General features: G+C 38.5%; 1 protein-coding gene across 10 annotated transcripts in view; it reads right to left on the bottom strand.

The window, feature by feature from the left end:
- RGS7 (regulator of G protein signaling 7) overlaps window positions 1-17,163 on the bottom strand; it is a 242,747-nt gene extending 225,584 nt beyond the window's left edge. For 6 of the 10 annotated variants that reach the window (XM_042014403.1, XM_042014396.1, XM_042014399.1 and 3 more), the window contains exon 1: window positions 17,028-17,162. In XM_042014403.1, the coding sequence (XP_041870337.1) occupies window positions 17,028-17,105 (78 nt within the window). In that variant the 5' untranslated portion in view covers window positions 17,106-17,162. Of the gene's footprint in view, window positions 1-17,027 lie in introns of all 10 variants that reach the window. The other 4 variants (XR_006013825.1, XM_042014406.1, XM_042014404.1 and 1 more) reach the window with 2 other exon arrangements.
- Window positions 17,164-18,123: the final 960 nt, after the last annotated feature.

Raw genomic sequence — 18,123 nt, 5'->3', positions numbered from 1 at the left:
GACATATGGTTCCAACAGAGCTTCTATAAATATCGCTTGCAATTGTTAGTTGATTTACTGAGTTGTAGCTTTCACAGCAATATTGCTTGATTAATATAAAAAGAAAATATGTATTTTTGCACCCTCACAATGGAATTGGAATTCTTAGCCTTTCTTAAAAATAGTCAATGATGACAGAGTGCACTTGGATACAAGAAAATTTATATGCAAATAAACTGGTTTTCATGTATATCACAATTCAAGAGCACCGACACTGTCAGCTGAGATGCTTCTATTATTCTGGCGTCAACAACTCTGATTTTCAGGGTCTCTGATTAATACTGTAAATGTCATTAATCCGAGAGGATGTTCAAATTATGTCCAAAATAATTCTGCTTCTGCTTTTTATTTAATAAGGTCTTTCTCCTTCATTCATTTAAGATGATTGCAAAGTTCAAACTGCTGCAAATTCAGACATCACTTATAAGACTTGAGTGGAAGACAGGGGTAATAATCACTTGTTTGCTAAAGGTCATGGTTTTTAATAGGGCCTCTTAGATTACACTCACTGAGAGTCTAAGTCTGCACAAGTGACTATTTTTGGATAACAGCTATGGATTTGACCTGTTATATTTACCTCTGTTTTACTGGTAATGTGTAAATTGTGTCTTCTGGTCCACAGATTGTAGACTATGTAAGATTTAGAAGATAAATCCTGTGGCTCTCTCATTACTTTAGAAAAGGCAAAAAATTTAGAAGCTTTAAAGGCCATTATATTTACAACCAGACTAATTTGCTGTGAAAACTGTTATATGGGACTTTTGGTAACCTACCAGCAAAATTAACAGTGAGCAATTACCAAAACATTATATCTACACGTATCAGTAGATACACAGATTTTCTATTGGATCATTCGTTTTGTACCATAAACAATTCAGACACCCTATTGTAAGGGTGTTATTATTAGGACAAGGATGTCCTAATAAAGTATTACTTAGATTAAAGAAGCCTGAATTTTGTTAAAGAAACGTAGGGGTCTTTTTACAGAAATCCCCAAAAGTTCAAGCAGCAGATGATAGCAGACATCTTTGCTGCTACTGGTATAGGCTGACACCTGGGCTCCAGGGCTACAAACAAATCATATATTGTCAAATTCCTGGTGAAGGAATGCAAACTCAGGACCTGGGTAAAACAAACCCTGTATAGTAAAATTCAGATATAAAATGGAACTTGGGAAGCAATAAAGAAAGAGCAAGCAAGATGATCATGTTAGCAAACACAAAACAAGACATACAAGCAGATCCAAGAGCAATGAGGAAGAAATACTTTACATCAACGTCATACTGTTTCTACCAGGATGCAGATACAATCCTTCACCATCATTCTAGAAGATAACTTGGTATTATTACCATAGGAACCTAAAGAGCCTAACACCAGAGAAATAAAAGGATACTAAATAGATCATGTTTGAGCTTCAGCCCTAAAAACTTCTGAAATTAACAATAATAGGATAATTAGGGATATAGATTTGAGTGTCCATCTGTGTGAAGCATTAAAATGGAACAACAACTCTGATTTGGTTGCTAATACTTTAATTACACTAAGAAATAAAACTTGTCTCTGTATATAAGGTGCATTTCTTTGGTCCACATAAACTGTATGTGGTGTTTAGTTTGGTTCCTTGCTCAGGGAACGTGGCTTAAATTTCAGTGCAATAAAATCATGCAAATTAAAGGATTTATTAGATTTCTACACTGAACTGAAGCACTGAAAATACAACTAAAGTTGCAAAACCAGATGTCCGATGGGTCATAAAAGTTCTTGTGACTGCAGAAGGAAAATCTTAGTTAGTCTCAAACTGTGATTTGTCATATATGTCTCTCAGACACAGCCAGAAACTGCACTAAACCCAACATAGCATCAGACTTAAAATCATGCAGTGTCTAAGACCATGACTCAACCTCATTAGCACACAGCAACATTCTAAAAAAACAATTTAAAGGGATACTGATTTTAGTGTTATGACTATAAGTTGACACTTATAATCGAAAAAACTCACAGCTTCTGAGAGGTAAAGATGTGTCATGGGTTAGCAAGCATAGTCCCAGAAGTGATGTTCTTGCAAAGGGGTGCTTACAGCTTCCTCTGTGACCTGACAGAACCTATCAGCTGGCCAGTTTGAATATGGACAATTCTTTAAGCCACTTAAAGTTGTGACCACCTCTGTGATCCACACTTAAGAATAGACAAACCCCCCCCAAGCTCTCTCTCGTTTCCGGCGCTGGGACAGGTGGCTGCGGGCCCCATGCAGGGGCCAGCGGGCCTGGCCCAGGCCCTGCTTGGGCCAGGCCGGGCCGGGCCACGGCCATCCTGGAGCCGATGGGTACTGTTCCACCCGCGGAACCCTCCCCACAGCCCTGCTGTGGGCAGACGGCCGGCTTGGCACCCCCCACCTCCAGTGCTGCCAAGATTCAGCCAAAAGCTGCACCGCTGTCCAGCAGAGATCATGTGACCAACAGCAATAAGCGGACTTCCAGCTGCAAGGCCTAGGTGAGATTAACCCTTTTAGTGCTATGAACTGCTGAAAACCTGAGGGAAGAGAGAGAGGAGATGCTTAAAGCTGAAATTCTGTCGTAAAGCTATGATATATCAGAGTACCCACTGTAATTCCATGAAGGCATGGGGGGTGGAGCGTTTAACTTGTACTTGTGAGCAAAAGCACCTGCGCTGAGATGAGCAAATGCTGACACAGCTGTAATTTCATGAGAAGTTTGGACAGGGAGAGATGGAAGCGATGAGGATTTTTGCTCCAAATGGGAAAAGAGAAAACCTCAGTTCCTAGAGATGCTCCCAGAGATAGTCCTAAAGATGAAGATGAGGAAGACCCTTTGCTCCCAGGGAAGGAGAAGGGCCTCTGTTCTTAGAGATGAAATGCTCCCAGAGATGGGTGAAGAGAACTTTTGTTTCTGAACGGCTCAACCTTAAAATTGTACCCCAAAAAACTTCAAGAGTGGACCCTCGAAAGCAGTTGTGGGAAAAGCTGCAAGTCGGGGAAGGGACTCACATGCGAGCAGAGAACCAACCTGGGCAGCTGTCTCATTGTGATAATGTTTTCATAGCATGGACAAGAGAGACTCCTCTTCCTAAATGGACTGAACAAGGTTATTATGGAAGTGGTAAACAGACTGAACATCTCAAGGGTTGTCTTTTTACATTGTCACTTGGAGAAGGGAGAATGGTGGGGGGAGGAGAAGTGTTCTGAAGGTGTGGTATGATTTTATTTTTTTTCTTCTTTTAGGTCTGTTAATAAACTTCTTTATATTCTTTCAAGTTTGGTGCCTGCTTTGCGTTTCTCCTAATTCTTATCTCACAGAAGGTAAACAGTAATGAGTATTTTGGACCAAACCACTACAAGATGGTTTTGACAAATATATTGATTTAGAATCATGGATGTTAGAAATGACATAGTAAGGTGTTATTAATGTCATTTTATAAAAGTTTATGAAAAGTGAAAAAGAAACTGGGCAGTAATCCAAAGTGAGGAAAATATTTTATATCACTGGCAAAGCTATTCATTCCAGAGGACAACTTAGTCAAAACTAGAGTACCAGAATACCCAACATGGGTACACATGTACACACACAGTTTGGGAAATTAAATCCTGCTGCCAAAGGCACAGATGTCAATAATATCAACCCTAGTGAAAACAAACAAGCAAACAAAAATACACCACCAAAAAAACACCAACCAACCACAACTGCCAAGCAAAAGAAACAAACAAGGCACTTGATTTGCAGGTATAATCATGTTTCATGTGAATAATGTGTATGAAGCTGCATAGGTTCATTCAAATAATCACTATCCATATTAGACTCACTCTTTCCATATGAACACAAATTGAAAGACTACTTCAGCATCGTGAAGGTCAGGATATACTGCTGAAAGATACAGTTGAAGTATATGCTACAAAAATTAAAGCTTGGGGTAAATAAAGCATGGATTAATGTTCTTTTACTTACACTCACCATGACACTTAATCAGTGTTCTGACTAGTCTTAAATTCCTGAAAAACAAAATCTCACAAACATGGCTCTACACATCAGTTACAGATATCCTCTGAGTTTTTAGTGGCATGAATTTAAAAAAAAAAAAAACACCACACCAAAAAAAAATCCCAGAAAACCAAACACACACACAAAACAAACAAACAACAACAACAAAAGAAAACCCAACCAGAAAAACCCCAAACAAAAAAAAAGAACAAAAAAACCCCAACACCCCATGTGTTTGGGTTCCATAGAAACATGAAATGTATTATTTTGAATACAGCACTTATAAGCATTACAGAGTAAGATTAGGATGCAGTGGTTATAAAGCATAAAATGCCATTCTGTCAATAAAGGTCAGCACTTCCATCATTCTTGCTTCTTTCAGCACATGAGTTTCCCCTAGACAATTTACAGGAAATTGAAGGGAAAATAACCAAATCATTGGAAAATTTGTTAAATATGCCATCTGGTCTTCACAGATGGGCCTGTACTGCAGGTCATGTACATCTTCTTTCCTCTGTCATCACTCACTGAAAAATTAGAAGCAGGTAAAGAAATAGAAGCAATGACTCTAGAAAGTGTATTATCAACACACCATGTGGAGATTTAGCCACTGTGTCTCCACTTACATTCCACTGGGAGACAGACAAAGTTTTCCAGGCTGAAGAAACCTCACTCAAAAGGGAAAAAAAATCTGTTGGTCAAAGTTTTGATCTGTAATGAATCACAGTGGTATTGTGAAAAACAACTGGAAAAAGGTGTATCAGAAAAATAAGGCAATAATGGTTATTGCAGAACTGCCATCACTATACTATACAGTGTTCAAAACCACAATGAATCTTATCATCAGTGTGCCTTCATAATCCATCTGAATTATCTCCAAATTGAAAATGGGAAACAGAGGCAGAGAATAACCACCATTTTTTCAAACAGGACAGAAGAACAATTATTCATATCCATGTTTCCGCTATCCAATTTTTAAACACACTCCTTGCTCTTAAGCAAACAGCATTCTGGCAACATTACAAGAATTCTGCAGCCATGAGGAATTTACAGTTTTTAAAGCATTGCACAAATCAAGAGTTTCTGTTGCTCCAACTTCCTTCATAGAGAAGAGGAAAGGGGTCATTTACTTTTGAGACAGATGATGTTTCACATATTATTTAAAATAATACCTACCTTTTCCTTACCTGTATCCAAAGTTAAGCACGAAGTGCCTATATGCCTTTCAGCTCACTTGATATGGAGGGGTTTTCTCAAAACCACTCAGCAGCACAACCTAGACAATTTTTGTCTCACACTTTCAGTCTCCCCCTGCATGATCATTTTCAGCCTTATAGGGGGACAATCACCTGATATCTGACATTAGGACAGAGATGTAACAGAGCACTCATCACAAATCATTCTAGACTTGGCAAAGAGTATGGCTACTGTTGAATTTATAACATGCTCTCTGCCACTGTTTTGCCACGGTGTTCTAATGAAGGTTATGTCCTCAAGACACCATCCATCTCTTTTTTCAGGAGAAAGGTGCCATGCTGGCTAATGAGTATTATGTCCTTTATTCTCACTTGTCAGATGTCATTCACTGCATTAATAGTTAATGTTAATTGATATATCAACTGTAAAAACTTACTTAGCTTGAAGAAGAACCAAGTTATTCAAAATTCATCATTATATTTATTTTCTTTGAAGGAAAAATGGAAAACATTGTAATTTTTTTAATGTTTCGTCTGTTTCCTTCTACAATGTAGCCTACTTCAGTGGAAAACAAAAAAGCTGGAATTCACACCTCTAGTACACCACCACCAGAGCCCCAGCCTGTAACAACTTCAGTAGTAGCACTTCACCAACATAGAAACCTTGTAGCACTACTTTTTAAGGAATTACCCTTAATCACTTCAGTGAGAACAGCAGTTACTCTGCACTTTGGGCCACATAAATAAGGCAAAATTGCACGTCTACTTCAACAAGGTAAGTAGTAAAGAACTTAGCCTAAAAAAAAAGAAAAAAGAAAAGAAGAGGCACTTTCACCCTCAACTGCATCTTCTACGTGTTTCAGACATTCAAGGCTGTCCCCAGGATAGGTAACAATGCATTTCTAGTAACATTCTGAAGTCTAAGTGGCTAATAGATATGCACATAAAAAGTCCATCTTTTAAGTACTATTCAAGATAGCTTGGAAAAAGGACAAAAAATATATCAATGCAAACAACCACATGGCTATAATTTAAACTGATGCTAATATATTCATACCAGCCATGGCCTACTCAGCTAAAATCCATTTATCACGTCTATATGGATTATATGCAAAGGTCAAAAAGGTAGGATATGGGAGAAAAGTGAGAACACAGAATGATATTTCTTCTTGCTCAGATCTGTCAAGATAAAAAATAAAACCACTGACATTTGAGCCAAATCATGTCACCGACTGAATTTGTAGCAAGTTTCAGTTCTATTTCGGTGATCCTCAAATACTATTTTGAAGGTGATATGAAGACCATTCCATGCATTGATGGAAAAATGAAAATTACCTAGTCTCAGCCTTTTCTGACTGGTCTCCCCAAATCACTTCAACACCTCTTGTTTCATACTTAGACTGCAAACCTTATGCACAAAAATTATCCTTTCAGTTTGCCAACAGAATGCTAAGCCCAGCAGCCTCCAGTGTGTAACACGAGTGCAGGCAATTAACAGCAGTGTTTAGACTGACTGATGGACGCATGGTGACAGTAGAGACTTCCCACCCAGGAAGCTGCAGAACAAGGATCAATGAATTAAAACCACCATCAAAAAGTTGAGCAACAGTTTGACCAGGCCAGTGGTACCAACATCAACATCTAACATGGAAGACCTCTTTATGAGACCAGCGTTCATTGTTTCCTCAAGAGAATCCCTCTCAGCGTCCCTGTTCAATGTGTGTTCCCTACCCAGGAGAAAGAGCACCACCTAGTGAAGCTTGAGCACCGTTTCTGGAGCACCTGCAGAATTCTGGGGGTCCTGTTCATCCCTGACTGTCTCTCCATAGTCACCAGCCAGAGCAATTGGTGGTATAGCTCCCAAGAATACAGAGTATTGCAAGTGACAGAGCGAGGCAATGTTAGTATTTTTCTCCCCGTGCCTCACACTCAGCACTTTGTCCTTGAACCTACTCCATATCCTTTAATACTGCCAAAAGTGACCAAGAATAAACCCCATATAATGATCTATTGAAATAAACAATTTTACAGGACACAAAGGATAGAATGCCTGTTTTAGGGGGAAGTAAGACGGATAGATCTTCAATACATTTAAAATTAAACACAGACATATCTAACATAGAGATGGCAAGTGAAGGCCCTGTGCTTTGCCCTGCACAACAGCACATCTTCTTTTCTGCAATTTATAGTTAAGAGATCCTAAACTTTGGAATGCAGAACTAGAAATTATTTTCAAGTCCAGTATCCTGAAATCAAAGTTAGCCCTTAATTTCTGGAGAGAAAAATACGTAAAGCAAAAGAATTCCAGAGCGTTGGCTATGGCTTGCGTCACCAGCTGTGCACCACAGTGTCTGTTAAAAGGCTGATGGCATGACAGTGACAGATGCATCACAGATAAATACAAGTACAGCTACATAAATAGAATATTTCCAGAGGCTTTTCTTCTGAATGTACCTCAAAATGAGATACAAACACTACCTCAATATAAGAACAGGACAGTGTGTTCAGTAAACTGCTGAACACAAATGTCAACATCCAAAAATAACGCTATAGAAGTGGAGTTGATGGTAAAGAGAAAGCAGGATCAGAACTATTTTTTTTCCATTCCAAACAAACCTAAGTGCTTCAGGTCACAACGGTCTGTAGAGCACCACATAGGTTAAAGTCTGAAAAGATTTTTCTATAGCAGAGGTACCATTCTTGCAATACAGATTTTTAAGAAATGAGCACAGATAAAGCACTGTATCAGTCATTCATCTTTCAAACAAGCCAAAGGTATTTCTCCTCACTTTTGGAAACCAAACCAATGCATTAACTTTACTGGGCATTAGTATGGCTCCTCTACTGTGATGGACACTGATATGCCCTCCAGATCACAGGAGCCAAAATCTAAATATTTCATGCAGGTAGTGCGATGACTCCACCAAGTCACAGACATGATTTATGAAAGGGTACTAAAAACCTTTAGCTCCTAGTGACTTGAATGAGAATTTTTGTTGCTTAGTAACTCTTAAAGAAACTGAGACATTTGAAAACTAGTAATGCTGTGAGCAGCTGTATGTACAGAACTCTTGTTTATAGCATCCTGGTTGTCTAAAACTGCATATCTCTAACTGTAGTACTTTACCATCTAATGTAGTACTTAGATGAACTTAAGGTACTCTGCACAAAGTACACAGATATTTACAGAATTTCACTTAGGCTTGTTTAATTATGCCTCAGACCACCTATTTTACAGATGACACAACTAACATAAACTACTCGTGACACACAGAAAATTTAGCATAGCCTTATAGGATACCATTCATTATTCACAACTAATTTTTGCATTTGCTACTAAGAAGCCATCCTGTTTCACAGTTTTGAACTTATGCCTGCAGCACTAAAATGCTAGCATCAGGGGTTTTGTGGTACAGCCACAAAATGTTCTGTATTTTCTCCTCCATACAAGCAGAAGTGTATAACATAAAGAGAACTCTTCCTCTAAAATACCTGCCTCAAGTTTCTGTAACTTTGAGGGTTATTCTTAAGATTTTTCATTTTTGATATTGATTCTACATCAAACGCAATTGTATGGCTCCTGCTGATATCAAGAGATGCCATGAATCTATATCTGAGGGCAGAATCTAGCTCACAGAAGATTGATACTTCTTACTTTCTAGTTCAGAGAAGTGTAGGTGTTAAGAAGCACTAATATGTCTTTCAAAAGGCATTCAGTAAACTGCTTATTCATCCTGATATAAAAGGAAATCAGAAAAACTGTAGTTTTCCATCAGAATTAATGGTGCTTTTAAACAGCTAATCGAAATATTTCAGTGCAGTTCATTTTCATAACATGGAAGAAAATATACAATAGCGTTACATTGCAAACATGATATACTGTAACAAAAAATATTATATATTTAAATACAAATTGTATATATATTTTAATACAACCATTTGGTCACAGCGACTCAATTATGAATCAATAATCCATAGGTCTTAGGGCAGCAGGACTCTGCATGGCTGGAAGGATATGCATATGCTTATACACACATGTACATTCACATTATACAACCATCTTCATCATCAAGAATAAATGGAAGAAAAAAAGAATTCCTTTGGCGTTACAGTGAGCAGTTTTCACTTTCAGCTAGATAATCCTTGTATATCTGAACTGCATTGTGAATAGATCCTCTGTGTTTGCTATCTCTTTCTCTGTGGCACAATCCTTACCCCCTAGAACTCCACACTACATTAGTCAAACAGGATTCAGCACAGGTCAGAGAAAGAAAGCAAACACACAACTCCAGCAGAAGTGATGCACAGAAGCTAATACGGCTTCAAAATTCCCATTTTACCCAGTTTCGGTAAAAACAGTACAAGAATGCCAGGAGAATGATCATTTCACTGTAATGGATCAATTTCTAACCAGATGGTTCTTGGTGCTTATTTGGCTCTTGACTGAGGTATTTCAGATTTAAACCCGCACATGTTTGATATGAATACTACATGATAAATTCTTAGAGTCTTCCCCAAAAGGATTTCTTCTTTGAATGACACCATGGATCTATTTGACTTCAGTTTCATTTAACAGCTATCAAGATGTCCTCAACTGAGTAGAAATACTACAACTATAAAAATCTTGAAAAATAGGCCTCTTCATTGGAAAAATATGGATAAAATATACATTACAGTGTCATCTTTCCAGTTTCTAATCATCAGCAATAAATTTTTAGCCAGAAGTATATTTGAGGGAATAACAGTAAGAAGGCAGTAACAGTAAGAGAAAGCAAGAGTGATGTCTCTGCTTTTTAATGCCCTGAACACCTTCACAGACCAGGCAGCTTCTCTAAAACTAAGCCTGTAAAACTGTCTTCTCAGAGACACACCGAGCATTCCAACCTGAGAAAGATTCACAGCAGCATCTGACAAAGGAAGCTTTCAAACACAGATAAATACACACACAAGCACAAAACCAGCCCCAAATTTTTGGAGGCTAAGTAGTCCAAATGCCACGATCCCATTCCTCTCAGTTAAGAAGTCTGTATGTTATCTAGTAAAAGCTTCCCCTGACAGTTGCAATGGATTTATGAGATGCTCCTATACCTGTTCCTACAGCTCTATTTCTTAGCCAGCCTGCTCTCCTGCACTAACCCAGGCTGTTCTCATGCACCAAATGAAACTGCTGTTCCCAACTCTGCTTCTCAGACAGTTCAGCTCCAACGTCCCCTGTGGCTTCCCAGCCAGTCTCATTTCCACTGTATCTATTCCAGTTACTCTTAGAACCAACACGCACGTTAATAACTAACTCAACCTTTTTTATCATCAGCTTTATCATCAGTTGTAGCTGGTGGCAATCTCTCACCAAAAATCAAAATTCTCAGCTGATCCCTTCACCATGGGAAATTGCACATGTACTTTTTCTTCAATGCATCATCATCTCAAAGTTTCATCTGAAGATGTTTCCGTCTCTACTGGTACTAAGCCCACCCTCAAAGTTTTCTTCCCTTATACATTTTGGCAAGATTCATATTACCACTACTATAATCCAGACTTTTCTTGCCCTACTACTACAATCTGTCCATTAAAAAAAAAAAAAAAAAAAAAAACCACAAACAGAAGGGAAAAAAGAACAGGAATAATGGAAGACATTCCAGGTAGTATTTTGCAGTCTTAGTCCTAATGGCTCCCTCTTCTGTAGAAAATAGTTTGCTCCATTTTTTACCAAAAATAAAAGGATTTTTAGTTTTTCCTCTGCTCTGAAAGGTCACTGTCACACCTCAGTTTACCCATCTGTAACACAGAGAATAGAACACATAGAATTCTATGTATCTCTTTCACAAAAGCTTTATTTTTTAGTCATAGTTGAAAACCAGCTATTTTTCACACTGTATTACTATATACCTGCACAGTTTTCCTTTGCACAACTCTGTGGGAAAAGTTTTAAAGCATGTTGAAAACAGTAAATAAATTCTGCTGTTTACTTTGGTTTGTTCTTTCTAGGCTGGACCCGGATTTTCTTTTGTTTGTTTTTAGTAGCTAGCGGCAATCAGGACCAAAGAGTCAAAATTCTCAGCTGACCATTTTACTGTGGAAATTAAGCCAAATTTCTTCTCTTTTTGCAGCTTTTACAAACTGATTTGAAGAAGTGGGTGTAAAGGTTCCTATACTAAAAGTTACAACTATACTTCAACTGGTATGAGACTCCCGAATTGGGAAAATAACATATTTTTTAAAGTTGTATTTACATGCAAGTATTTTATTGCATTTAACAGTATAGTTCACATCAGCTTTGGTGGGGATCTGTCAAATATTATGGTATGATAGAGCTTACTATAAAAATTCCTGCAGTCCACAAAAATGTTTTAAGCCTGAACTAAAAGAAAACAAAACTCCAAAACAAACAATTTCTGCCTCGATATTGCACGTCACTCTCAACAGCATCATTGTTTCCATAGCTACAAATGTAGACTGCTTCAAAGGAAAGAAGCAGAGAAACTGAAAATGACAATGCACAATCAAAACAGGCACATACATTTTTCAGATGGCACATGTGGGATGGAGAAAGGAAGTAACATGGTGGCACAGAATGCTGTGGAGTTTTTGCATTTGACAGTAATGCCAGTGATACGAGCACATCAAGCTCTGAACAGGAAGCAGCAGTAAACCTCTCACTGCAGTATCACTTGATGTATTTCTACACCTAGTGGAAGGAAGAGGAGAACAGAAAGGACAGAAAATACCAGCAGGAATTACCAAAACAGGGCAAGTGCCCTTCTTGCTGATATAGCCACCTGCAGACTCAGACACATTTTTTTTTTAATCGAGTTTCCTTGGAATTATCAGTCATTCTATATAGTTGTGAAGACAAACAAATCCTTTTTACTGCTTTTCTTATAAATTATGACAAAATTTAGATACACACTACACTGAGTACTAACTATAACCATTCCAGGAGAGGATACAGCAAAGCGAATCTGCACAGAGGATAGATACAAAACACGAGGGTGAGAGCATTCAGAGAAACAAAAGGCACTCTACAGGATCCAGCAACTATTCTGTCCATCTCTATTAAGTTCTTGCTCTCTAATTTCTCTATGCAAAAGCTTACTTCACTATCTACCAGCTACTCCAGGACTGGACAACACCCTCATAACTTATTGGATAGAAAGGTAAATTCTTTTCATCCTAGAGCAGGAATTCCTGAGGTTCACAAATGTGGACCTTTCCCCATCAATTCTATAATGATGAGTGTTGGAATAATACCAAGACCACCAACCAGACTCACACCAGTGCCTCTCTTCTTCGAAGAAGAAGAAACAGCATAATCTGGAGGTACAGTGTAATTTAATATATAAAACTTTAAATAAATTTATAAACACAATAGGAAAAAACACACAAACCCCCCACACACTACTTATCTCTAGAACCTTAGAGCACCCTGACTTTTCCTACTTAATAAAGTAACAAACAAGATACCTTCATAGATTGTCATGGCATATTTAGAAATGCATAGTATCAGAGTGATACTTCCCTTCTCAAAGTGAGTGACAGAACTTAGAAAAATCCACCTAAAATGTCCTTCTCGCAGGCTCTAAGGAATACAGTTAACCATGATACCATTTTCTACCAACCATCTTTTTTAGGGAGCAGCTGATAAAGGTCACATGAGAGCACAGTATTATCTGCAGACTACACTGGAAGCCACCTCTGGTGGAAGCAGAGGAGAGGAGAGTGGTTATTAGAAGATGGTGTCACTATTTGCTCACATGTTGTCCCTGCATGGCTACTGCTCATTTACAACAACACTGGAAAGAATTGTGCTTTGGAGGCATGGTTTCTATGAAGACTATCAGATCATGATAAAGTAAGGAGTTTGAGATTACAAATTCAGTCCTCATCATACATGAGTACTGGTATATATGACCTTCCACAATTGTCACAGAAACAGAACAAACACCTCATTATCTTTATTAGAACATTGAAAGCCCCACAGTTAGTGATTCTAATGAGACTTGGCAAAAGCTATTTTAATACTTGGGGCAGTGAGATAGGTAGAGAGCCAAAATCTCAGTCACAAGAATATTACCTTTCAGACCAGGATAATCTTATTTCTATGAAATAAAGGTATCCGCTCTCAAATTAAGCTAGTTCAGACAGCAATACAATAACCATTAAACTTGCAAATCGGAACTCCTAATACTTGCAGCATATGCTTGAATAAAAAGTAAGCAAAGCAGAGACCAGATTGATAAACAAAGGTTTAGCAAGAGCAGTAGTAGGTCTAAAATAGAAGCTCCTCACAGAAAATTCTTACTCTTTTAATTATTTGTGCAGAGATTAAAAATAATAATAATTAAAAAAAAAAAAAAATAGAGGCAGGTCAGGCTCTGAAACTTGAAAAAGCTTTACAGTATGGGCCTTCTACTACACTACTACATCTCAAGTTTCTTCCCTAAGACTAGCTTGCAGCAGCAAGTTAGCGTTGCCAAAATGAGATTTCTGCATGAAAAATTTGTGATGTTAAAATACTATGGATTCTCTCATCTCTTTTAATTGCTGACTGGAATGGACTCTGTCAGAGAAGAAGCAAAAAGAGGGGTTTTACATTTTTCAGATTTGCCTCAGGCTAGCAGCAGAAAAATTCAGGACTTTTTCTAAGGTATGTCAGTGCCAATGATGTGTCACATGTCATTACTTTATAATTAGGCTGATAGACAAAAAGAATAATGCAGCTGACATTCTATTAAAATAAAAATTATTCCCCAAGGCATAAAAACACTGACATGAGCATATTAAAAGGCAGAGTAAAAATTATATAGGGAACTACTTATCTGTGCTGCTATCTTTTCCAGATTCAAATAAGAATTCTAAGTTATGTATGTATTGAATATTTAATTCTCTTATGCTGATTTTTTTTTAATTCTTTTATGAAAGCAAAGTCTAATGAAACTCTTCTCTGCCTAGGAATAAAAGCTCCTATGAGAATAAGACACTATTTATGCTCTACATGACTTGAGATTACAATTTGATTATCAATTGTTCAATTCTTCAAATAAGCAACTAATCAAATAACAAATACATTTTAAAAAATAGAAAAACATCCTCTTTTTGTCAAGTGTTTGAAATTTACTTAGAGCGCAGTAGGGATTCTAATAACAACTCAGCCTTAAAAACCAAATTTGAAAACTCTAGAACTTCATTCTGTATGGAATTTTCTATCAAATGCTCCTGACAGAATCAGGATTTAGGCAACACAGAGCTGTTCATGTTAGTTCAGATTGTGTCTGGAAGTTAGACAGACTAGCAGAATGACTAGATTACAAAATTGTGGTTTATAGCCAAAATAACAGTCTTCACTCAGCACAGCCAAATTTTAGCTCTTCATTAACGTAAGTAAGAGATGTCCCACCTATTCTTTGCAAGTACAGATATCACAAAATGTGTGCTATTCCATCTCTTGATGTATAAACCACTGGAAGAAAACATTTCCACCTTCGTGCATTTCAGCAACATTACCCAAAATATAAGACTTCAAATTCAGTTCGGACTGAATCCAGCCAATAGCATGTTTATATTTGTTTCTAAAAACTGTTAATACTTTTCCAGTTGGCCGAAAAAGAGAGTCCTTCATGAAGCTGTCAGATCTAGTTCTTTGTTCACACAATGCTTTCATTCCCCACACAATGACAGACAGAGAGAGAAGTATTGTGTTTTCAAATGTATTACAAGGAATCCTGTCATTTAGTTGTTCCTATTAAAGAATTATACTCAGGGATGATACATTCTAAAGTGAAATTATTTCCACTTGATGACCCTCCTCTTATGTTCTAGACCCAGAATTTAGACCATGTTTGCTTACAGTACATCCTATTTCAAGAAAAGGCAGACGACTTTTTTGAAAAGTTTTCTATTATTTTGTTGCCCATTCCTTGAGTACTGCCAAAGGAAGGGCTACTTAGTTTTCTCTCAATACTTGAACACAGTGTGCATAATCTGAAATTCTCTTTAATTCACCATGCTACAAAAATAAGTAGACAAACAAAAACAAACAGGGCAGGTAATGCTGTAGAAGGTCAGTATTTTTCAAAGTTTAATACTCATAGCACCACTTGCACTTCAGTGACTGCAAGGGAAGGACCACTGCTGCACTGAAGGATGCAAATTCATATCATCCCTCTACAGATATATCGCAGAGAACAAACGAGGTGTTTGACGTCTTGATTTGCCGAGCATACTCCACAGTGGTGTGCCCTATTCCCACTCCTCATTTTCAAATCTCCCCTGCATCACCAGGACTCTCATCACTTGCCTCAGCCATTCCATTCAATCTGCACGCTGCTCAGAGGCGATGCTGCCCACAGGCAATGATAAATTTTGGCATGAGGTCATAATAAATACCATAGGTTACAAATTTTACCACAAATTTTACCAGACTCAGCACAGGAAGAGATAAATAGTTTCTCTGTGTTGCCCATCTGTGTAGCAAATAAGCTGAGAAAAACCTTTTTTTCCAGCATTGAAGTATATGGCAAATGTGGAAAGATTCTGTTTGGAAAGATCAAAAACCTATAACGAACAATATAAGATTTGGCTTACTGCTTTTCATATATGCAGCATGTTTTCATGTATACAATTGCCTTTTGGAACACTTGTGGTGTTAATGGCAAGGTAATCTTAGTGCATTCTTAGAAGGATAACCACAGTTAGGTTCATAAATTCATTCACTTATGTAAAAGGAGCCTAATTTCACAAAATAGCAGCTACAACAAACTAAGTGAAATCAGCAACATATCTGAAAATAGGAAGAGAAAAAAAGTATGCATCAGACTTCAATTTGAGACTATTTTTTATTTTCTGGGAAAAGAACACTTACCACAGTTACTGATGATACTTCAGTTCACCTTTAAGACTAAACTGAGCATATATCAGATGCTTTCTATTACTGTTAACTTGTAAGGGGAAAAGTCAATGCCTCTAACAAAGTAAAAGCATTGATTTTTTCCACCTGATAAAAACAACCACAAACAAGTTAGAAAGCACTGTGTTCTAAGAATAAACAAGTAGTTGTATAATTATTTATTTCAGTTTGCAACAGCAAAATTATTTTTTCTCCATTATTATTAGAATTTGTTATTCTTTTTTCATAAATGCGACTAATTCTTTATTTAAAAAATGTATAAGGGCATCTCAGAATCTCCAAGAATTTACTCTCACTTAAATTAAAGCAGCATAATCACCAAATAAGCCTCATTATTACAGTTCAATACCTGGAAATTTTGTGTATTGATGTTGTTGGAATAACTACATTAGAAGTCTTCCCAGAGAAAAATTCTGGAGTGTACGTGTTTGGGGTTTTTTAAGTTGTGGCAATGGCAGATAAGTGAGATCTTTAATCAATTTTTCCCCTCACATGAAATAATTTAATGGTTCCGACTTCCCTGCACGAGACAGAAATACTGCATTGTACAGTTAATATTTAGCTTTAATAAGTATTAATTCATTTTACAATTAGACTTTACAAGTGAACACTTGACCTCAAACGTGTTCCAGTCTCTGGCACGTCACCACCATCATGCATTATACATATCAATGCAGAAGGTGACTGAAATACATCAAGTATCTCAAACTGAAAAGCAGCTGTTTCTGAACAAGATGCAATGTTGATGCGTGCAGATTTTACCATTTCAAATAACACATACAGTCATTTCTCTGTTCAAGAAATTGGAGAGAAACAGCAAAAATAATGGCTTCACTTGCTAGGCAAAAGAGTCCAGGACCTCACTTTCCTCAGCTTCTGAAAAATACAAAGTCTTACCTTTCTGTACACCAGCATGTTTGGGGATTCATCAGCCACCCCATTGCTGCTTTGACCATAATTATTTCCTTGTGCCATGTCCCACAAATTTGATCCGCTTTTGGATGTTGCACTGTAAAAGGTAAAAGTGGTTTCAATAGGGCATCGCCTCAGGTCTCTTTGCTTCCCTGATGATTAATGGACCTGACTTTCTACCAACATGTTATTAAAATCAGTGTATGCTCTTACTCCAACAGATATTTACATTGCAGCGAAGTTGCTAATTCACCATTTACTGTCATTGCTCTTTTGCCGGTAAATAATGGATGTAAGGTGTTGATCTAATTTAGACGTTAATGAATTGTCACTCGGAACACACCGCTAACCACCACATCACACAGACGCCTCCTCACAAAGCGCTCTTTCCTCCTCTGTAGGGGCTTCACCAAGGGACGCTCTGCACCTTCCAGGCCAGTTTTGGGGGGACTGACTCGGCCCATGACGTGTATTCAGCAGTGCCCTCTGCTCACGGCTCGGGTCGTAGCAACTTTCACAACATTCAGACGCACAAAAAACGAACCACACGCTTTGAACTTCCCTGTAATTCACCAGCACATCTGTGCTCGTACGTACACCGGGGCAGGGGAGCAGGTGACGAGGGAAAATGAAGAAACAAGCCAGAACACAGTTCCGGTTGCTTTCACCTACTTTCATCACACTTTACAGCCGAACACCGGCTCCCTGCCAGCCCCGTCTCCTCCCCGCCCTCCCCCGGGTCACACGGGAGCTGCACTAAGCAGGAGCTCGGATCATGCCGTAGCTCCGGCTTTGCACGCAGGTGTAAGAATGTGCTCCATCTACAGACCACACCGGCGGATGCGGAGAGCCCGGAGAACCGCCGAGCCCTGCTCCAAGCACTACCCTCCCGAGCCCTCCCCAGCCCCCCAGACCTCTCGTGTTCGGGCTTCGCTGCCCCCCGTCCGCCGGCCGGCCCGCGCTGCCCCCGCACCGCCCGCCGGGGGTGCGCGGCTCTGCTCTGGGCGGCCAAAGGCCGGGCGGACCGGCTCGCCCGCGGGCAGCCCGGCGCGGAGCCCGGCGCGGCGCCCGCAGTTCCAGC

Source organism: Corvus kubaryi, unplaced genomic scaffold (genome assembly GCF_017639235.1).
Source record: "Corvus kubaryi isolate FWS band 111438036 unplaced genomic scaffold, C.kubaryi_AGA036_p1.0 split1-73, whole genome shotgun sequence".
NCBI classification, from domain to species: domain Eukaryota; kingdom Metazoa; phylum Chordata; class Aves; order Passeriformes; family Corvidae; genus Corvus; species Corvus kubaryi.
This window is presented reverse-complemented; position numbering and strand designations above follow the sequence as displayed.